Source organism: Asterias rubens, chromosome 3 (assembly GCF_902459465.1).
Source record: "Asterias rubens chromosome 3, eAstRub1.3, whole genome shotgun sequence".
Classification (NCBI taxonomy): domain Eukaryota; kingdom Metazoa; phylum Echinodermata; class Asteroidea; order Forcipulatida; family Asteriidae; genus Asterias; species Asterias rubens.
Genome location: NC_047064.1, coordinates 10,854,010 through 10,877,480, shown reverse-complemented (window position 1 = coordinate 10,877,480; position 23,471 = coordinate 10,854,010). Strand labels below are relative to the sequence as shown.

Below are 23,471 nucleotides of genomic sequence, written 5' to 3'. Positions count from 1 at the left end.
GCCGGCCCCGGAGTGTTCGTCACTACGGTATGTACATGTACTGCTACACGGCACAACCCCACCACTTCATCATTAGTAAAGCATCCGTGAGCCCAGTCACAGCAGCCGCCTAACTGACCCATACATGTACACGGCCCCAGTGGTGTAGGATCCAGTACTATTTTCAACTGTCGTGGCTTGTGCGTGGAGTGAGCGATGTAAACAAAGAGCCACGTGCGCCCAGTCAGTGCATGCTGCCCTGCTTATGACGTAACGCATTGATTACACAGCGCATGTGCAATAGGAGTCGTGCTGGCAGTGGAGTAATCGGTGTTGGTATGACTATGAGTGGCTGTAACACCAGTGCAGTGTACTCAGTTAGGGAGCATGGCAGACACAATCAGGTGTACGCGACGCAAACAAGCAAATCCCAGACGTAAAAAAGGTAAGAATCTTCATCATGATTTCTGTTTTCGATTTGTGGAAAGTTCTGTGTTTTAGTAGCTATACATTTTTTTTATTTGTTACAAGTGAATTGTGTAGGCGCACTTCAACTCATGTTCTCCCATCACCTGCTATGAAAAGCTTTGTGTTAGTGGCACAGCGAACAATGGAAAGCATCCTTTTCCGAAGCGCAAAATGATTTCAACTCTTTATTATGTCTGTACAAAAACAACGCATTGGTGGAAAATACTCTCAACTAAATTTAATCTTTCCAGGAAATAAACACATATTTTATTAGAACCATTTGAATTTCATAAAGAAGTTGAAATATCATTTTAGAGAAAGGGGCTTGACGAACAAGGCATATGGGGATAGCGCTATATATAGAGAACGAACGCTATCCGCAGAGAGCCTAGCCTGCTGGGTGAGCCTAGCCTGCTGGGTGCGCAGTGCCTGGAGGCATCCGTGAGTGGTGAAGCACAGCTTTATCCCTCAACAGAGAGAAGCCGCTTTATGCATTATTCATGAATAGACGCAGGTGTTGGGCTACAACCGACCTGACTCCATGGCGTTCCAAAAATGAAACCTTGTCAATAATTAATTGGTTGTTGTTTATGTTTGTTTTAAAAACGAGCAGAAACAATTTCACGATCGGTAGAATTGATGTCGCCAACTAATAATGTATAAACTGGGACTGCTTAAATGAGATTAACCTCCTCCCAGAATCTAGTATAGAGCGGCGAAAAAAATAAATGCGTTTTTATTCACATGATTATACTTTTAGGTGATATCTATTTTCCCCCTCACTGTCCCAGGGCCCGATAACATTTTAAGATGGAACATTTTTGTAAACCATTTCACTTAAGGAAATAAAGTGGGGTTGATTTAATTTGTTCCTGCAATCTTTCCAACATCTCACTTTTAATTAGCCGCACGTGTTTGGCGGAGTGCTGGTGTGCGGTGAGCGCCTTTTATCAGCACAGGACGACTGGCAAATTAAAAAACACGGCTTCTTTGAAGATGAATATCATTAACCTGTAAAAATGCAATCAGGTATTTTAGATGGACCCACAATTGCGCCGTCGCTTCACAGCCGCCGCCGGCAAATTCGGTGCAATATTATTACCGGGTGAAGACGGATTACTCACGAAAAAAGTACCGTGGATTCGAAGATTAAAAGTAGAGATATCCCAGCTACATAGTCCCTTATGAATTCAACATTTTTGCTATCTTATTATCTTGGTGAACATCCACCATGATGTTTTTTTTCCGTTGATCGCCGTTTAAATATTGGACAAAGGACCTTTTTTTGTCCCAGGGAATTCTAGTTTGCCACACAACTTTTTGGTGCACACATTTTGGGTCTGAAATAAATTTTCATTGTGCTTGTTTGAAGTGTAGGAATTTTCGAAAGAGAAAGTGTTTTGTTTCACTTTTTAACTCAAAGAAAAACTGGATTTCGGGTATGCGCATTTACGTCAAAGGGGCTCTTCTGTTAAAAATTGCTCAATTTGAGTGTTCACTTATCATGGTTTATACTAATTTGCTGCGAGATTGATTTGGTGACGAACTAATTGAATGTCCAAACAAGAACTTGCTCGTGACTTACGGTATACTTGATTTAACCAAATTAACAATCGTCAAGACTGGTTGTACTGATATAGTTGGATACAATGTGGCGACACGTTCAACGGATACATTTCAAACCGGGTCCGAGGATTTACAATGGATTCACAAGGCGCAGGTGAAGCCAGGACAAAAAGCCCTGGCCCCCGACGTCGATGGTAGGGGGACGGGAGTGAACCCCTTTGTTTGAATTCAAACCGTACCCGGCCTGTCCAGTCCACGGCGTTACATGCAAGGGGGGAACAGATGGCCACTTGGCTATATAAACGCGCATATTATTTATCATCAGCGTATGCCTGAACACATCTTGGGAGCAGCAGGCATGTTCCTCCGCTTGCGTCCAATTACCGGCTCCCGTTCCTGCCTCCGTCTGTCTTAGGTATCTGCCCCTAGTTATATTAACTGATACCATCTTCTTCTTCTTTTTCATTCACTGCCCGTGGGAATGATATTTTGGTTATCTTTTTTTTTGCACACGAAGTGGCAAAAAAAATCACTTCGTAAAGTATATTCATAGATAGCGGATGAAGCTAGTTTGGTGTGCGATTGTTGAAGTAATTGGAAGCCAAAAACAAACTTTAAAAGAAACCGATTGATCAGAATCACAAAGTATAATCAATATGATATGAACGAAAACCAATCTTCAGAAATCATCGAACTCACAGAAATCATCGAACTTTCAGAGATCATCGAACTTTCTATTTCTTCCTCCATATAAATTGTTGACCGACTTCCATAATCATCGATTTTACAGAGATTAATATAGTTTACAAAATCAGGGTTCGATATTAACTCTGTCATGTCCGACCACATTGTAAATATTTCCCGTTTCGACTAAGAATTCCCGCTTCGACGTAATATTATCCAATAGTTTACGTATACTCGATAAGACGAGAACAAACCCAGGATAGAATCTGGGGCGTACATCACCGGTCAAAAAGTTTGTAATGGCCTATATGTCAAGAGGAAATCATCAATTTCTAACCCAACAAATGACAAACTTCACCACGTAGTCCCAGCTTTACGACTGGGAGAAGATCAGTGGTATAATTCGGGATGAATATCGTACCATATGGAGGCGAACTCAAATTGATGGCATTTCGATTGCTACTTTTTGCATTATTGGGTAAATCCAGTATTTAGGAAATTGAGAATTAACAGCAATTGTGTACAGATTTTCATTTCCCCAAGGTTGTCAAAGTTACCAATGTGAAACAGCTGTCTTACGACACAGGTGATTTTTGGCACCATTTATCCCAGATGGTCCCCCAGAAAAGTGTCGCCAACGTGACCTCTTTATGTCCCCGCGAGCGGACTCTGAGATTCGAAGAGGTGTCGATCGACACATTATTTCCGGATCGTCCGTGTTCGATTCGTCCGTGGACTGTCTCATCTGTGCTTCCAGAGGGGGTGCGAATGTTACAATAAAGGGTCGATCTTCCAGATGTCAGTCGCATTGTTTAGGTACCGGCAGGTGTTACATGTAAATATAATGCTTTGAGAATCACCTCAAGTTGGAGCAGTGTCCTGATGATGCCCTACCTAAAGGTTCTATATTCGTCGTAATGTTGAGACCGTTGGTGGTCCAAACCATATTTCACCCAGTGGCGCCGCGTAGTCCGGACATGTAATGCTAGTAAATGGTCTGTCACGGGCGGTAAGGGACATGATGATATTCTACGCTCACTATGCTCAATGCATAGCGCAGCTGGATCAAGTTATTTTGTGAGTTGTGAGATGACGTTCTGCAAGACATTTGCAGAGATGATTGTTGGGCTACCTGTTCTTCACCGGTGCCACTCCGGTAAATTGATTACATTCTCTCGGCTCCTTTATTTATACATCCTGTCATGTCGCCAGCTCGCTGGAGCCAGCTAATTCATGCGGTGATTTTTTATATCTTCCCCGGTCCGTTGATCAGTGCTCATTAGAAGTGGCCCGTGCGAGGGAGCGGGTCACCAGGCGGGGTGAGCGATCGTGCCGAGGGGAGAGACGGGGGCGTCAGCCGGCAGAATGGCACTGCGCCGTCACGGTTGGCGGAAGAATTGCGAAGCGATCATCTCAAAATACGACACACACACTTCGCGACAAATTTGCTTGGCCTCAAAAACTACATTCTAGCTACCCATTCGCCTCGTATCGGGTAAATCTATACGATGTAAAATAACTGACTGATGTATAATGCGATACGTCTCGTACAAATATTAACTTAACATTTCACTAAATTTTATTTAATCAAACTCTTGCTGCTGGCAGTGAGCTCCCTTGATTACAATAGTAACGAAACTTCGTTTTCCTCATATTTACCTACCATCGATTAGATGCTTCAAGTTATGTTTCGTTTTTGGAATAAAGTTTTCCGTGAACCAACAATACAAAACAAGTATCATGGAGTAAATTAGTTTTGTTTAGATGGGCGTCAGCAGTGAAAAGTTCGAGTATAAATTTACATTATCCCCCATGAAGAGTGCCCCTTGTAAAAGGAAAATTGCCGTGCACGTTCAAGAGCGAACAAGGCCGGTAAAAACGGAAGTTTAGATATCTCTGGTACGATAGAAAAGGAAGGATCATCCCGAAATATAACGGTGTGAGGTATGGGCTAACATTGATATAGGCTACTTTTGGTATCAGCTCTCAAGTGCAGACAGAAAATACACTGGGGTATTCAACTCGAAGCACCTGGGAGCAGCCGAGCGTTTCGATTACTTGTGTAACTGTGAATGACACAGACCAATGTTTATTGAAGCGTGACGAAACTGGAATCTTGTCCAGAAAAGGGGGTTACATCTTCAGAATTTACTATAGAGGGGCGCTACACATCACCTGTTCATGATCAAACAATCCGACTTGATTGAATGTAGACGTCAATCAAGATTCATGGACAATACTTTGAAATTCATCTACCATTATGAATATTATATCGAGGTATGAATGTAGTTGCTTTGACCAAAATGTTCTGGGTTATTTGCCTGCAAGGCAACTTTTTAAAATCTACCTAGAATAGTAGTTATTGATGTTTGCCTTCTCACACTATAATAAAATGACGCTGTTCTACTACAACCCCCGAATAAGCTTTTTGTGGGATGAACAATGTTATCAAATAAACTGTTAATAACTGTGTGTAGCTGTTTATAATAGAAACATGGTATGAATGGTATGATATAACATAGAATGGGCGAACGTTTTCAAAGGTTTTGGAAATAAAAACTAGTCAATCAATTCTTGTGGATAAAGCTTAGGTGCATTTGCGCCAACATGGCATACTATATATGCCATTGTAAACCTATATTAATAAAAGTAAGACAAAGCTAATCCATAAGAACACCTGGTCAAATAAATATCTGGAATATTTGTGTTATCTTTATATTTGGACGCACCCACGGCCAACCAACACCTTGGCACGGATAATGTATGATTTAAAATAACAGTCTGTGCATACCGATATCCAATATGGGCAAGATAATTGTTTCAATGCTCAAATATGGTATTATTGAGTTTTATTCTGTAACTTTTCAGCCTCACATAAAACAGTTCACGCGGATACGTAAACCGTTCTGCTTTCTCAAACATGAAAATGTTTAAATGCTCAAGGTGGAGTCACAATGTACAGCAAATTTGTGGAAGTTCATCTTGTCTTTTTATTAGAGGTGTCTTGTCTTGTCCATCATTGTCCTGGTTTAATAAGTTGATTGCTTTTAACCTATCAACAAAACATCTGAACAAACAATAAGTTTACGGTGACAGTCACGTAAGCCTACCAGCGCTGTGTGCTCTAACAACCCTTGTTTTACTAGCCACTACATCGAACGTTTATTTACCTGGCCCAAAAACAAAACACCCTCTCAGAAATGAGTGATTTTCAGGAATTACGCAAAACGCTGTCCGTGTTGTGTATAGGGACTAAGCACTCATTACAAGTTTCACTTACACCCCGATGCGCGAACGATCACTCACTACAGACCCATGAGAAGTGCATCGGTAACAGATCAATACAGGCCGCCTAATGCGCGTACCAGGTGATGTGATAGTCTTGCCCAAACATTCAGTGCTAAATTTTTAAAAGGTGCTCCGTGAAGTGATGATGTGATTCCGGAATCTGGGGAAATATCACTGTAGGCAAGCCGTGAAATATGACCACACCGACTCCACCACAGCCTTGCTATATTTACGGTCAGACTTTTGAAACCGAAAAAATTGTCACCGGCTTACATTGGATAGATAAACAATGTCTACTTTTGTTTCCGTTGACAACATTATTAATGTTTCCTGGTTCCTGATCGCTTGTCTGGGCCTCGTGTTGCATTTCCATTTTATGAAATTCTTTTGTAATTTCCCTTGTTTTTATTTTCCCATGAATCAACAATTTTTTTTTTACGATGTCACTTTACACATGGTTGCGTCATACAGAGAAAGTTGCACGTAAAAATTAATAAGGCCAACAAGCCAGTAACACTTGCCGAGTGTTAAATTTGAGTTGAGACACATTTTCAATTTCTTAGAAAGAATGCCATTCAGTATGAAGTACTGATATGCCTTGTGTAGACCCACCGAGTTGGTTTGAAAATACCTTGCAGAAACGAGCTAGAGATAGAGAAGTGGAATTACATTCTTATGCAGTGTTGTCAATGTCAACGTCATTTCTGGACATTATGGCTCAGTCAGTGAGTTAGTTTTTCTCTTGCGATGAACGTCTCCTTCAACAAAAGTATGTTGGTGTGAACATAGAGTAAGGACAGACTTTGTCAGAGGTGTGAAGGACTTGAAAGTTATGAAGTCATAACAAACATCACACACATCATTGGTCTATACTTGGGAACGATTTGCAGGAAGTTTGGGCAAGACTGTTGGGAGTAGTCGTTTTCGCAGCCTTTGTTTATTGCGGTTATAAACGCACAAGCGGCTGAGTGGTTTTAACTTTGTACCATTGAGGTAAGTTTGTAGACTTCAAGGGTGGTTCAACGTCGTTATTCATCACACAATGATCACACAATGTGCTCAAACACGATAAGCTTAAGTGTGTAGTACCAATTTTGAAGACCGGAAATCGACTCCTGGTTTGGCCGTTTTCCCTACATGGGTTGACTTTCCTTTTCGCTAAACATTGTGTATTTCTGTGTCCCGTCCGTTCTTGTGTCCATAATAGTAGAAGTTTATGCGATGGCACGCGCTGTATCTGATTTTGAGCGTTATTTCACAATCATACTGTACCTCTTGAGTGTTAACGAGTACCTGTTTATTGTCAAACAACTGGATCAACTGAGGCATCTCGAGTTAAACTGTAATATCTATATCAATATCCCCACTTTTAAAAGGTGTCTTGGGCATCCACATGTGTTTTTGACTTGGAGTTATTTCTGTCTGAACTAAACAAATTAGTTGTCGAATTGCAAGATTAACCGAGTGTGTACAATGGATGGCATCCCTAATGAATGATACAGCCTTTTGTCTTTTGTCATTTGTGCATTTTTGTTATTCAAAAGTCTCAAACTGCTGAACCTTCAAAAGTAAGGTTGAAATAGTGTACATTTTGCAAAACAATGTTGCAGCTTATTACACTTGGCAATATAGTTTTTGACATTATCTCATCGTTCAAAAATGTGATGTAACTGCCGAGTATGGATTGTCTACTGCAAAGTAATCTATGAGACCATCATCGGATCATGTGCCAGGGTGAATTCGAAGCGATCCTTTGTGATGACTTGGAATTCCCCTTCAATGTGTTTTGCCAACTACCAATATCAGTTTCCGTTGGGTTACCCTGGTGTCTGCCCTAGAATGACCTAGCATCAGGTAGTGTCATTAGGCAAAAGGAAACAAAAATGACATGATTCTGTAGCCAAATATATATGAGTAATCATATTGCTTCCAGATTGGTCCTGCCTCTGGACTGGCAAGTACAATGCATGCAATGAGACATCCTGGGTTCCGACCTTGAGGAATAAATTTATTTTCAGACAAAGACACTGCTTTGAGTGTGTGGAGTATTTTGGTGCAAAAGGTGAACAAAAGATGCACTGACATCATTAAGAATTATGAACTTAATGAGGTGTGACTTGGGTAAAGGAAATAATTCCTTCGTAGCATAGTATAGATGTCTCAGATATCTCAGGCACTTTTTGCTTTAAGTTAAAGGATTTGGGTACTTTTTGTAACACAAAACATAATGTCCACAGATTTACAAGATAATGATGGTGGAAAGCTTCCTTTAAATTATTACTGTTGCCTTTGTTTCTTGATTACCATCAAGGTACAGGCTGTAGGCCTACATTGGTTGTATGAGTCTCTTTTTTTATCTAACCTTAAAAACTTTTATGGTTTGTCATAAAAAACATTTGTCTTAACATAATATGAGAAAAATTGTCCCACAAAACTAGCAAATACAAACAAGCTCAGAATTAAACATGTATAAAAGACACTTTTCCCCACACAACACAATCTAAAGTCTAAAATGATTTTCCGCATAGGGATTGCTTTATCCGCTTAAAACTATAGAGACTTTGCAAGAACGTACTAAAATCAGTTGAAAAGCTTGAGGTTTTTGTTAAATATCTCATGTGCATCATTTACAATGAAAATGTTTATATAGATGACATTTGCAGCACATTGATGTTATGTAGGAAAGTTGTGCAGTCAGTTTCATATGAAGTTGTTATAGAAAGAGAACATTCATAGATGTGATGCAACCAAATTGAATATCGGCTGTTGTTACACACACAATGAAATCAGACTTATTCTTAAAAAGTCTGAACGCCCTTTTGTCATGATGCCAATACATATTGGTTATTTCCCAAGTTCTGTATTACTGTAAACAGGAAGACCGGGTTGGCTTTGTTTTCATGTGACTTCATTGTTGGGAGACACATGACGACTACCTAGTAGTGGTCCGAGTGTATTTTCAATATGTGGTGCTGGTATTCTGTTTTATGGTAAACTAATTTAAGGTGAGCTTGGGTGGAGGTCATTTGTTTACTGTATCAGTGGTACAGTGTTTCACAGAACACCACGCACATAATGTTTTAGTTGTTGGGTTTCTATATGCTTCTAAATAAATGCTGAAATCTGTGGAATTTGTTACATTTTTAGAACTCCTATTGTGATGTGTATTGTTTCTTTTTTCTTCCAATTTGGGTGATTCCTATGGTGATGTTTTCCTTGCTGTTGTTCTGCCTACGATTCTACCCTGATCACAACTCAACTTCGGACACAGATCTGCGGTGTCAAAGTACAGGTATGCAAATCTTTTTATATGTTAAAAAAATAAAAAAACTCATTGGTGCTAGATTGTTGTTTGGAAATCTTATTTATGAGTACAAACCCATTCTTTTCAATGTACCTGAATTACTTTCTAATTGTATAAGAGTGAGACACTCATCATTGTTGGATGTTGCTGGAATTCAACCAACTATTTAGTTGGTAGAAGCATAGAGGTACAAGTCACGGCAATACCTCAAAGTTTTCTAGTTTGTGAAAAAATAGTGAGATAACAAGAACACAGGTATAATGGTGTAACAAAATCAGTCATCAGTTATCATTAGTATACCTGTTTATGTGTGTTATATTGTGTTGTCATTTAGCCTTAAAGAAATACTATGCTTCATGGGTCGAAACGTTGGGCCACTAGCTATTTTGTATATATTTTTTTATACCATAGGTCCTATCGGTTGATCAGCAGTTTTGCAATCAGATAATGCTATTTTTCAGTTTTCTAGTTTTCTAGTTTATTTTCAGTTTTCTAGTTTATTATGTTTAAAGGGAAGCTACACGTTTGGTAATTACTCAAAACAAATATTAACTTAAAAACTGACTTGGTACCTAGCATTGGAGAGCTGATGATAGTATAAAACCATGTGAGAAAAGACACCCTCTGAAGTAACTTAGTTTTTGAGAAAGAGGTGATTTCTCACTAAAATAATAAAAGACTTCTAGCTAGAATAGAAGTCTTTTATTCCTATCTGAAAGCACACAAATTCGTCTGACAAGGGTGTCTTTTCTTTCATCATTTTCTCCCAACTCCAATGACCAATTGAGTTAAAAATTTTCACATGTTTGTTTTTTTATGCATATGTTGAGATACATTAAGTGAGAACACTGGTCATTGACAATTACCAACGGTGTACCTTCCCTTTAACAAGAAATGTTTAGGTTGGCCTATTTATAGACTAGAAAGAGGACCACCTCACTATGATGATATTAAAGTTATCAATGGAAAGCTAAACTAAGTCTTCACTCTGTTTACCACCAGAGTGAAAGGAAAAGTAAATTATTGAGTTTAGCACATCAACATGATCATCGTCTGCAAGTCAGGCGGCAAAGTTTGTCAGCAGTGGCGAATTAAATTGGAAAAAAGAAATTTATGTAATATTTTTTCCATTTGCCAATCGACAGTGCCAAATCACATTATCCATTTGCTAGAGACCCAAAAACAGGTCAGGCGTGATTGAGCTTGAAGACCTATTTCCCAATTCTCACCTGGGATTACCCCGACACTGCTATTACCTGTGACAGAGTTTAGTTAACACAACAGCGCTATGCGCTGGCAAAATCATGCTAATAACACAAGAATGACCCCATACCTGTACTATACTCGAGCCATCTCTTGGCGACTGTAACGGCTTTACCTCCTCGCTGCCTGGCGTCTTATTCTGCCTCCTTGGCAATAATCAGTGAGACAGTCTGACGGTAGGTCAGATTAGAATAAAAGGAGTTATTAATGAGTAATTAAGGCTGATGAATCTGATGGCATAAAGTAGTTTGCACTTCTCTTAACGTGCTGTACGTTATTACATCGGGGTGATGGCAGCCAGTAATGGGTTATGGGTGTTTAACATTCATAGAAGGTACTCCTCAATGGATTACTTTGGAAGTCGTCTTCATGATGATATAACTTAAGACTTGTCTTGGCAATCAATGCTTGTGGTGTTTGGAGCAGTCCCTTGCGGCTGCTTCAATGTGACTTGAGGGAGATTTCCCAAAGGTCTTGTGGGGACAAGTAATTAACTGATTAAATCATAACAACCTTAACTTGTTTGGAGGGAAAATGTTTAGGCTCACTTAAAATTATGCATGTCTGAATCAACAGGTGATTTATAAAAAAAACAAAGCTGGAATGGAAAGGATTATTTTCCAGAAAGATTTATTAGATGCGCAAATATAGGTATTGTCCTGTTAGGTTCATGCTTTTCCTCGAACAATAGTTCATTGACTGGGCCATTTAAAAGTGAACCTACTGGCAGGTGACATCTTGAGACTTGTATCTTGTTGTTAAAGTAAAAACAAAAATGTTGGTTAAAACAGAAGATTTGAAGCTCAACTCACCTCTTGGAAGGTACATCAACTTTCATGGAAATAAATGAATATTCCATCTATGTTTTAAAAGGGAAAATAACAAATTTATAACACATTATAAAAGTATAAAGACCTTTTGAAGGAACAGTTTATAAAACCAGTACCAAAGGCCATACCAAAGGTGTTATTGCTATGTTAAAATAAATATGATGTAATTAAATGTTGATTTTACTCCATTAAACCATCTTCAACATTAACATTTGCAGAAAGTAGTAAAGCCATGGCACAAAAAGCCACCAGCTTGTGAACAACTTTCCTTGTGTTCTCATAAGTGCTTAAATACTTAGGCCTTGGCTTATCAACTTGCCAGTAAGGAGGAGTTAAGCTAAGATGCTATTGATTTTTCAAGTCAAGTAACTCTGAAATAATTGTGTTATCCTTGTAATTGAGAAGACCCCAGCTTTTACAAGGACACAGAAACCTTCTCACTCTTAACAATAATCATGGCTTTTGTCAAGAGGTTCCAAGGTGGGATTTGTACAGGAAATGACTACTTCCTCTAAAGGTTTGGCATAATTCACACCTTAACATGTGGACCATACATGCACATGATGTGGGCCAATCTAGCAGAGCAGCACACTCTGACTTCTTTGAATCGATTCAGACAGAAAGTGGTGGCAATATTTTAATGCATAAAGCAACTGATAAATTTTCAGAACCTTATTTCACATCAATGTTCCAGTATTTCATGTTTTTGGCCAATTGCATGGTAAAAAAAATCACCCATAAAAAAAAAAAAACCCTATGAACAAATTTGAGTTTTTTTAAAAGTGAATCCAGTGTTTCATGTTTTTGGCCAATTGCATGGTAAAAAGAAATCACCCTAAAAAAAAATTCCCTGTGAAAAAAATTGAGTTTTTTTTTAAAGTGAATTATGAGGCTTGGACTAAAGATAACAATTCAACCTGAAGATTATAATTTACGAAGATTGCGCCAACTTTTTATAATGTACAGTGTCTGCAAAATTACTTGACCCAAAAATGCTTTGTTTTTAAGATTATAAAGAGCTTTAGAGAAACTTAAGCTCAATTTACCACATTCTATTGAAAGTACATACCTCAAAAATAAAAAATAAAAAATAAAAAACCAAAAACATGATTGTATTTGTAGGACCGTCCTTTATTGTCTGCAAATTTATTTACATTCAATAAGAGACATGTTATATACGTTATATGAGGCTAAGATTACCATGATGTGGTTAGTATTTTGGTGAAAGTCAAGGTACAGAGAGTGAGTCAGTCACTGTCAATGAAATAGATCTTGAGGTGGACCACCATCAGATGACGCAAGGGGAAATGTTTTTTTAGTTGCTCCAATGATAATTGGGCACAGGTAGTTGTGAGGGGGTAAAGCGATGGAGACATGTAGGCTGATTAGGTTGGGAATGGTTACTTAACAATGTGTCGGTTAATGATGACAGGTACAACAAGCACACAGGGGTTGGGATGTCAAGTCAGTCAAAGGTAAAACCTATAGAGTCTCCTTAAGATTGAATGCATAAACTCATGTTTTCTTTTATAATCCGAGGAGGAAGTATGATGTTGTGCTAACATTTGGCATGTTTCATGGGTCTCGGAATCATTCCAGAAAACCACTGGGCATGATTCCCACTCAATCATGGCAGCCGTTTCCTAATAGTGATAGATATATCCATCAGTCATATGAGAACGTGTGGAAATCGTGTCAAAACAGTGATAGTACAAAGATACAAAGTCTACAATTTAGCAAAGGGCTATTGATCAGAAAGCCATAATCTTGAGGAAGAGAAACAAAAAAGGAAAGAAAGCGAGAGTGAGGAACTGGTGGACATTGTATCATGTTCAAGGGTCATCAAGAGTGCATCTCACCTAATCCTGGGTCCGTAATGTCTAACCAGTAACGACTTCTCAAGAGCCAAACAAATAGAAAGCGTCTACCAGTGAGCAAGCAGGAGAGTTGGGAGGACACGTCCGGCTCCAAGCCTCTCAATAGTTGCCAACCGTTGTCTCATGCCTCACTAGTTGCCCAGGCTTTCTGTCTCAGGTGTACAGAGATGACGTTCTGGGGAAAACAGGATTGCCAAATAAGACATGCTTTGCTTATGAAATTTACCCATCTAGTTTTGTGAATATCATGATTGGATGGTGCCAGATTGCAAGAGACTAAGATAAGTGCCAATATTATTTCAGAATTATCAAACAAGCATGATTGAACAATGCAAATAAGTAGTTGCTCTTAGTAGCTGTACTTTACAAAGAGGGCAAGCTATGTGCTACATCATGCTTTAGTTTGAAGTGCAACAAAGATGACGTGATTGAACTTCAATTGATTGGCAATGGTTTTAAATACGCAGATAGCAGGGGAGAAAGGATTGGAACGGCTTTTACAGTTTTATATAAGTCTTTATATTTGACAAAGTTCTTTTGGTGCTGGCATTGGCAAGTCAATCTCACTGATTAACACTTTAAGCATGGAGCAAGGTTTAAGGAACTCCCCTTCCATAAACCAGAAAATAGTAACCATTATAATGTATAAAAAAAACAGAAACAAAATCTTCAAAGTTTTGTGATACATCAAGAAAATGAACAATGTTTATTGAAGACAGCTAGATTTTCACCTGTAGTTCTCAAACTTCAAAACATACTTTTCAATTATTCCATCAAGCAAGCATTAGCCTTCAAATACACTTGAGCCTCAGGTGTTTTGACTGATGTGACCACTAGATGGTCTAGTAGCTCCACAAGTTCCTTTTCTTAATTAGCACACCCTGACAAGTTAAATGAGGGGAAACCTTGAAACTTCCTCAGAGCGAGCCCACCTGTCTGCTTTCACTACCCCGATTCCTGTTGGAACATCCATCAAGAGTTTTAATTAAGACCGCAATTAAATTAACCGTGATATAATGTGTCTGTCTACTCACTTTCCATACTTAAAGGTCAAGACTAAAATTGAGAACTTAAAAGTTCTCATGAAGAGAAACCAGAAATTTTCTAACAACTGTGACATATACTATTGTGTGTGTGTTTACAGAACCATGTGAAATATTTGAAGTTGGTTGATGAATGATCTGACTGGATATACTTTTACAAACAAACCATGGAATCGTTAAGGCCAGTCCTTATATTCACTCCACTGGCCCCAGTCAAATTAAGATGTCTGATTCTGGAGGGCGGCATAGGATGTCTTCATTTCTACTAATTAACCTGTTAGTAATTATAACATACCTCGGTGTAATGTGAAAGTATGACAGAGTAAATGACACTGACACTCCTGTTGCATGACACATATCAATCAGTACCAACACACCTTTGGCTTATGTGACTTACTTCCCTTGTAAGTTCACTCCCTGATGAAGTAACAAATCTCTGAATACCCAGTGACTGAGCCATTCAGGTGATTCTAGATTTGCTGGACTTTACTAGTGTGTAAATTTGTGTTAAGTGACTAATGCTGTACTGATGAGAAGGGGTGTGTGTACTGCAAACGATACAACAATCAAACAACGTGGAGTAGGTGTACTGTTACCGCAGGAAATGTTCTATTATACGCAAACTGCCTCTTGACTTTTAATTATGACAAATTCTCTTCAAGTGTTATTGAATTTCCTCAATGCCCTTCATTCAACGGTTTGGATTAACAGAATTAAGGACCGCATATTAAAAGTTACTCTATCTGTGAATCATTGGTATGTTTTAATTACGATTTAATTGCTAAAGGGAAGGTACAACTTTCGGAATGTGGGCTAAACTGCAAAACAACTATCTTGTCTCTTTGTGGTTTAAGATTATACATGTGCTTTGTCAGCCTATATGTACAATTCAAGTTCATTGAATTTAATTGCATTAAACTGAACTTGGCAGACCTAATTTATTAACTCAAGGAAGTAAAATGGAAAGTAAATTTAGAGTTACCTTAATTATTAGAACCGAAGTTGATCAGACAATATCTTCTTCTTACAAATGCTCTAAAAAAATTAACATTTTTAATTTTTAGTTTACAATCATTTAAACTGTCACATACATTGTGCACTGCAAAGAAAACAGAATAGGATAGAACAGTAAATAATACACATTTCACATAAAAAATTTGCGCCAATTAGATTAGATATGAATTAAGGACAAGGTGTGGAATGGGATTATTCAAGGCGTAAAGTTTAAAAGTCAGTTGTAACATTTTAATGTAGAATAGCCCATTGAAATATCAAAAACCCAAACTTGGTAGGCTAAAGGAAATTCAATTTTCAGTTCCTAATAATAGAGTGGGGGTCTAAAAACAGAAAGTGAAGCTTTGACTGAAGTTAGTCCTGCTGCAGTGCTAGATACTACAGGGTTGTTGTACCCCTAGAGTGCTAGTAATAACTGAAACAATTATATAGTGATGAGAGATGCCTGACAGCGGGGTCTGCCCTACCACTCACCAGCATCACCTAGCCCCCTGTCTAAGATTGCCTTCTGGAGGATATTTGGCGCCATCAGGGTTCAGCGCAGCATTCTTCAGCAAGAGCAGTTATATAGATCACTCCTTGCTATTTTGTCTAAACTGTTGTTAGAGAAAAGGGGAGAAATGGGTTGGGGAAAAAGAGGATTGATTAGTATTGTCTTGTTCTTTAAATCATGTAATGTGATAAAAGTATATGTTTTACATGTTCATCCAAGGAAATTAATCCCATAAAGTACTGAACATATTGATTTAGAGGTTAATCATTTTAATCTATAAAAGCACTGCATTAGAGACCTCCAGTTTGGTAGCAGAAACATCATCAGACCTGTTTAAAATGCTTAAAACAGCCAACATTTAAGGAAGTGCAGAATTTATATGTTTTGTTATGCTAGGATCCGCTACTCAGTATTTCAAAAACATTTTAAAAACGAAAATTCTTCAAGAGGGAACTTTTAGTACTCCCTTTTATGTCATGTGTAATTTTGCATTTCTGTAATTAACCCAAAAATTAATTATTGACGAAATACAAAATCAGTCACACAAATTTTTACATTCCAGTCAGCTCACGCATCTAGTAGATTTTAAAAAGAGAAGAAAAAACATACAAAATGCTTGACTAGACGACAACCCTGCACAGATATTTGCACTGCTCAAGAGTCCTGGTTAAGGGGTGTTTGTTCTCAACATCATCTGGTGACAAAAGTACCTCAAGAGCTTGACCCCAATCTTGTGTTCTGGTTTTGGCCTTGATACAATGATGAAGTAAGACAAGAGAAAACTAGAAAGATGCTAGGATTCTCTCTAGTTTCCAGTCAGCATGGAGCCTATCTGGCTGGTACTTCTCTTAGGGGAGTTGTTACAAGTGCTAGCGTGAGACCACGCGCCCCAGAAATATGTCTTTTTTAATATGTTCTTGAGTTGAGCAGGAGACGATTATTTGAGAGCGGTCCCAATATTGAAGCCTTCCTGTTTAGGGACTTGTGGTGCTGGGGCTTGAAGTGGATGGCTTTCCTTGATGGTTTTGGATTCTGACCTGACCAGTGAGCTGTCTGTTTCTGTGTGGTTTGTTTGGCCAGTGACTTGATGTGTGGAAAGTTTGCAGTAAATTTGCAATAATCATTGTGTGGAGTTTGATGGGGTTTCTGATGCATTAGTTTTGTAAGTACTTTTTCTTACAGTTATTGACAATTTGTTGTAAATCTATAGAAATAGTGTGCATTTATTTAATAATGTTTAGTGAAATCATCTTTTGAAAATCGTGAGACAGAATCACTCTTAGTTTTTGTTTCTTATTTCTTGTTTGAAGTTGTCAAAATGAGTTTTATGAGTAGTTCATCTCAACTTCAAGAAGTCCTCTTTTTATGAGATTCAGAATTGAATTCATTAAATTGAGGTTCATTTTAGATTATTTGTATTCAATTAAATTGTGAGAGAGAAAAACAAGTGTTCCATAAAAGCTTCGTACACCAATATTTCCATTGTAACAGTACCCAACACCTTTATTTAGCGTGTTCCAAAATAACAACTGAAAATATATATATATCTTCAGATGAAGTTGAATAAACACTCATAATTTATTTGGACAAGGGAGAGAAAGAGGCTGAAACCAGGTGTGAATACATACGTATTCACGCACACCGGCTGCCCTGCTTTTATTCCTGCCTCCTTTGTCCCACCCGCCTGCCACGCTTATGACGTCAGGCATGGCACATGGGGAGAACTGGAAGTGCAGTCCTTTTGTCGTACATGTTGACATTGTAAACGGATTGCTACAGTTAGTGGGTATAGGTCTTTCTGCTAGCCCAAGTCTGTTTTTCTTTGTTCAATGGTAGAATTCTACCCTAGGTTTTGGAGAATGTGTTATTTTGGCGTCATGTTTTTTGGTCATGCCCCGTTAAATTTAGCAGTGGAAAGTCTTTTTTCTATGGATGTAATTGTATTGCGTTTCAATGATGGATATTTATTTAATTTAAACAAAATCAATTTTTGTGTTTAGTTGAAAATGGATCAATTCAGGGACTGCTTTGAAGGTGATGTTTTTTCAATTTCCTTTTACCTTTGTCATAATTATTTATTTTTTTAAAGTTTGCATCTACCTTGGCATTTAGTATGTTCTTAATATGAGAAGGAAAAACAAATCTTGATTATAAGCCACTACAATTTTATTTTTATTTTTTCAAAGTCATCAATAATTTATAACACAAATAGCCCGATTACACCTGACATGAAAATAATTAGAAGTTGAAGACCCTTATTTGCCCTGCTATAGGAAAAAGTGTAAAAATTATGCTACGAATTAGCAAACTCCCTCTTTTGTATTTTGTCCTTAGTGGAGTGGAAGAACATACAGTTTGAATAATGAAATCTCCAGCAGGTGTTCAAGATATTCACTTTTTTTTCATTCCTTTGTTTATTGTGTCCTCATTATTTTAAGGTTGGCCATACATACCTTTTCAGATAATTTAAAGCAGATATATCCAACTTCCTGATTTGGTCACTTATAATCATTTTAACTGCTAATTGGGTTTTGTCAGTTGAGTTTGTCCTTTGTAGCTAAAAAAATATCAGACGTTATTGATTATAATACCTGGCTAACAATATGGACATCTATTTCTTTTGATGAAAACTGTTTTTAATCCCTGGGTCTGAAAACAGGTGTTACTGTAAAGCTGCCTTTGTGTACTTCTTGGGCTGATTAATATCAGGTTTGAATTAACACCAGTTAATATCATAATGAGAATACTTTCTGTTGGTCTCGGACTCTCAGGTAATGCACACAAACCCAATACAGTTTAAGTTTCAGAACCAATACCTGAAACAGCTGCTCTTTTGCTGGGCCTTAGTTGTGTGTACTATAAATGTTTATCTCTGCGATAATATTGCCCGTGCTGATTATTATCATGGAGCGTTAGTAATTTAATGTGATAACATGGGTATTATTCAACTGAGACTATCCTGGTAAACTGAATCACGTTACTAAACAAGTATTGCATGCTTCAGCCAATAGAAATTTAATAACTCAAGCTTTTAGACAATGGATTGAAAAGTCCCTCTTTGTTTCTTTGTTATACTAGAAGAAGTTGAACATTTTGACTGCTTAACTTTACTCAAATTGTATCTGCAGATGGCACAAAAACAGTAATTTATTATACCATACCATGAAGTCCTCCATGGTCATACGAATAACATTAAGTACAATGTACTTGTACTACAATATAAATATTTAAGTGATGATTATTACACAAGTGTCCAGACACACCAGGTTGAAGTTTTACTTTATTTCATCAGTTGTCACTCTGTAACAAACTAAAATCTGGTCCTCTCTTTGTTATTAGACAATGTTTAAAAGTTCCTTGCTCTATGCTTTGTCGAGCAAGCTATTTGTTGAGCAAGCTATGCTTTGTTGAGCAAGCTATTGTTGTTATGTGTGCAATAAGTTCATATTCGAGTGAGTGCACTTCTTTCTTAACTGCCTCAACTTATTAATGTCTCATATCTAAAAGGTGGTAATATTTCTAGACACCAAGTAGATAACAAGAGATGGTCCCTCACTCAGGTGAGCTACTCCACTGAGATGGGGGTCCTTTGTATCAGATCAAGGAATCTATGAAGTGGAATTCGTTTAGTGGAGGGTGACCTGTAATGACAAAACACCTGGCATACCATTCAGGATTAAGAGTGAATTAGCACAGGTAAAGGGGTTTCATTTCAGGGAGTCACTTTGGCTCTTTGTTAGCTTTGCTCAGCTTTTTCTATCACCTGAACAAAGTTCCTGAATAGAGAGACCTGTGGGGACTTGCCTGGAGAAATTTTCCTTGAGGGGGCACTTTTCAGTGTTTAAAAGACACTTAGTGGGCATGAAGCACCAATTTGCTTGGCTGTAAAGGGAGAGACAGACCAGTTTGTTGCAATGTCCGAGTGGTGTAGATGTGGAATCATAATCAATGCACTTTCCTTCGGTTATAATGCTTGGTAAGTCCAAAATGTATCTTATTTCTCATTCTGCAAAAATAAAAATAAAATTCTGTAAACAATGATGTTGCTTAAAAGTTTTTTCAGATATTGGTTTACTGAAAGTAATCAGTAAAAACTTGATAGAAAGACCCTAAATCTTGGTCCTATCTATACAGGTTTTTTATAACTCCGTTTATTATTTGAAGCGTATAAATGGTGCTTTAAATTTGCTTAACTTTGTCCCTTTGAAGCCTACTTGCTCAAGTGTATCCTGGTTTATACACAACATATTCATCACTTATCTAATTAAGAAATTTCATTTCATCTCCTCTGATGGTGAAATATCGCTGAAGAAAGTAGTCCTGCTGTGTTTATGGCACGTGCCTAATCTGAGAGCAAGACTTTAACGTTTTGATATAGCTGTCTGGCGTACTAGATAAGCGTCTCTTAATGGTAGAACCACTCCAGGTCGTAGCTATCTCCACAAACGCTCTCTACTGACAATGGATTTCACCTTGGGCCAGGATCATTTCCTCCTGGGTGCATGAACATCTGTCTTTTGAAAACAAGGTTCTGGTGAAAGGGTGGACCAACCACTTAGGTGTGTGTTTGAGTTTTGGAACAAAATGGGCATAATTTAATAGGGAATGGAGTCATTTTCCTGATGGATAAGCCCAGTTGAATAACAACATAAAATGCAGGTTGAACAATTATGTGGAAGAGTGTGGTTTTTCACTCTTTAAATTAATTGAAAACATCTTCAACATCACACAAAGTCTCAGTTTTGGCATTGAGTAAGGTTTTGGTTAGTTCTGTGATATTTATTTTTCTGAAATATTTTCTGACATCCATCATAATATGCATATCTGTTCCAAATATTACAAATCCAGGCATTTTGATCTTTGAAAAGAATCATTGAAAGTTGTTGATTTGTAGTGAGGCCAGTAGCTGGTCTTTTCAACAGTAACACTTAAATAAATTTACAAGATACATTTATTTGAAGAAAAATGTGTGTATCTACCAACCCAGTTTCAGTTTTTTAATTAATAGGAAAGTTTAACTGAATCAATTTTTAGTCTTCTTTTATTCCCTTTTTTCATTGATGAAATAAATTCCAATCAGTTTTACTATACCTATCCTGCAGGCACTCAGTTTTATACAACCTGGTACTATACAAAGCCATACACATCAAACAAAACCAACGTAATCTTTTGTCATTTTTATGATTGATTGCAACCATGTCATCCCTTTGTCAAAATGTTAAATCCCCCTCCCCACACTCCCATTTCCACCAGTGATAATCTACCACCACTACCACTATTCTTCTCCATATTCATCAATTCTATTATAATAACTCCAAATCACCTGCGCTTGCCTCCCCAGTGTGGAGCATACATACAGTGTATGCTGTCAGGTGTTGGGCTTTTAATCATGTTAATCATTCACTGTGGCATTGAGAGGGTTTGGGTCTGAATAGCCAAGCTGCTGGGCCTAGACATCCTGGCACCACTCACAAGGTGTAGCCTTTTTCTGCCAGATTACTGGGCGTGAGCAGTGGCTTCTAGGAACAGGTGTTTGGGGTTGGCCCAGGTTCTCTCTCCCTCTGTGTATTATGAATTTGCGCCATGTAATTTCTTTTTTGTCACCGTGCATCTGCCAAAGGCTTTGTGTCAACAAGGGAGTAGAAAGCAAACAGTTGTGTTCTTGAAATTAAAAGAGTGGCGTTTTCTTTGTCTTTTTGAGGTTTTTCCCCCCTCATCTTGTTTGTGGCTTTGAGGATTGCTAAGGGTCATTGTTACAATTCTCTTTGTTATTGAATTGGTAGGAACAAGCTGTTATATGTATATAGATTTCATATACATTTCTACTTTATTTTATTATAATTTTATTTAATCAGCTCCATTCTTCTATGACAATGTCCTGTAATCTAAATACTGGTTATTATTTCCTAATTGAGATAATATGTTAATAATTAAATGAACTCATATGAATATTTTTTCTCAGTCAGATAAGTTCAACACCATATCTTATGTTACTAGAAACTGTTAAACTTGTAATGTATTTGCTCAAGGTTCCATTCATACTGAAATACCTAAATAGGCTACCATACAAAATTATTTTTTGGATATTTCACAGGGATATTGAAACATTTATTGTATGATATATTTTTAAAGAATAATTTACATCAGAGTATTGTAACCAATAATTCATGGATAAAAATTGGGACAAAGTGTTTTCAACCTAGATACAGCTCTCATTTTTAATCTAACTGTAACAAAACAACAATCGAGCACAGATTAAGTCGGTTACCTATTAAATTAAGCGATCCCTTTATCTACACAATCAGTGTGCGTGCACTTTTGCATCTCCAGTGCCTGACCCTGGCTTGAATTTAAATGCAATGTTGACACTCTTGGTCGCAAGTGTAAGCATGTTCGTTGTCCTACAAATTTCCACTTGGGTGCTCCGCCAACATACCGCGGGGAGTCGCACTAATGCAATAACGTTCCATTCCCGGGACCCATCAGCAGACTAATGACTTGAGAATAGCGGGAAAATCAATGGCAGGATGACCTGATACGTTGGATCTGTGTCGATAACTCACAGCCAGTTGTTGGCACATACATGTAGCATAACATGCATGTTTTATCAAGCCTCCAGGGTTTTTCCCTTTGGAAATTTCTTTTATTTTAATCACAGGCAATGAAAGAAAGCATTTTATATCATATATTAATGCTGTCAAACACTTTGCCCTTGTGAGTTATGATTGTTTTTGAATGGATGTGTTTTGTCTCTAACCTAATAGGAGATACACTGGCTCTCGATGTAAAGCACTTTTTACAGTGCTTAAGTGCAGTACAATAGAATAGTTTAGTGTTAGAATAGTGTATTTAACACCAAAAGTACAAAGGATTCTTCGGAGGATCTGTGGTCAAACCGTTGGCTGGTGTAGTGAAACAAACCCCAACACTTGGAACAATCTCCCTCTACAAGCTACCGCTATCTCAGGTTTCAAGACTCTTCTCAAAATATTTCTGTTCAATTAATTGTATACATGATTATTCTTTTGTTCCTCTGAGAGCTTAGAGAGAGTCTTTTGGATGTGTAGAAATACAGGTTGATGTTATTATTATTACTTTATCAATTGAATAAATATCATGGGGTATTTTGTTACTTCACAGGGGATATTGACGATGATCTAGCAAGTTCCTGCAGCCCTGATGAACTAAGCGACAACACTGATAGCCCCTCCCCAATTAGCCATTCAAATTACCACGGCAACAGCGATGGCATAGAAAGTGATCTCGGTGACCAGAGTTTCAGCGAGGACGACCAGGACATAACAGAGCGAGTAGAAAGGCGCAGCCCACTCGGCAAGATTGGCAAGGATCCAGAGAATAGGGTCAACTTGGAGGAATATCTGAACCGAAGTGATACTGCAGTGATTTACCCCGAGCCAGTGGAAGACATTGATAATGATAGTACTGGTATGTACTTGTAAACTCTTGTCTTTTTTTGTAGGCCATTGCTCTAGAGAGAACAAAGCCAAGTGATTCTTTCAGTTTTCACTCAAAATGTTTGACCGACGATAACATCAGACTGAGGGACCAGGGGTCGATTTCACAAAAAGTAAGGACTAGTCCTAACTTAGGACTAGTCCTAGGAGATATACAAAACGTGTGGCTAGTCCTAAGTTTGGACGA

The 23,471-nt window shown here is 37.9% G+C and overlaps 1 protein-coding gene across 3 annotated transcripts in view; it reads left to right on the top strand.

The window, feature by feature from the left end:
• Positions 1–364: 364 nt before the first annotated feature.
• The window catches only part of LOC117287830 (zinc finger E-box-binding homeobox 1-like), a 35,017-nt gene continuing 11,910 nt past the window's right edge, over positions 365–23,471 (top strand). For 2 of the 3 annotated variants that reach the window (XM_033768370.1, XM_033768369.1), the window contains exons 1-3: positions 365–424; positions 9,257–9,277; positions 22,950–23,255. In XM_033768370.1, the coding sequence (XP_033624261.1) occupies positions 367–424; positions 9,257–9,277; positions 22,950–23,255 (385 nt within the window). In that variant the 5' untranslated portion in view covers positions 365–366. Of the gene's footprint in view, positions 425–9,256; positions 9,278–19,645; positions 19,786–22,949; positions 23,256–23,471 lie in introns of those variants that run through there. The other variant, XM_033768371.1, reaches the window with a different exon arrangement.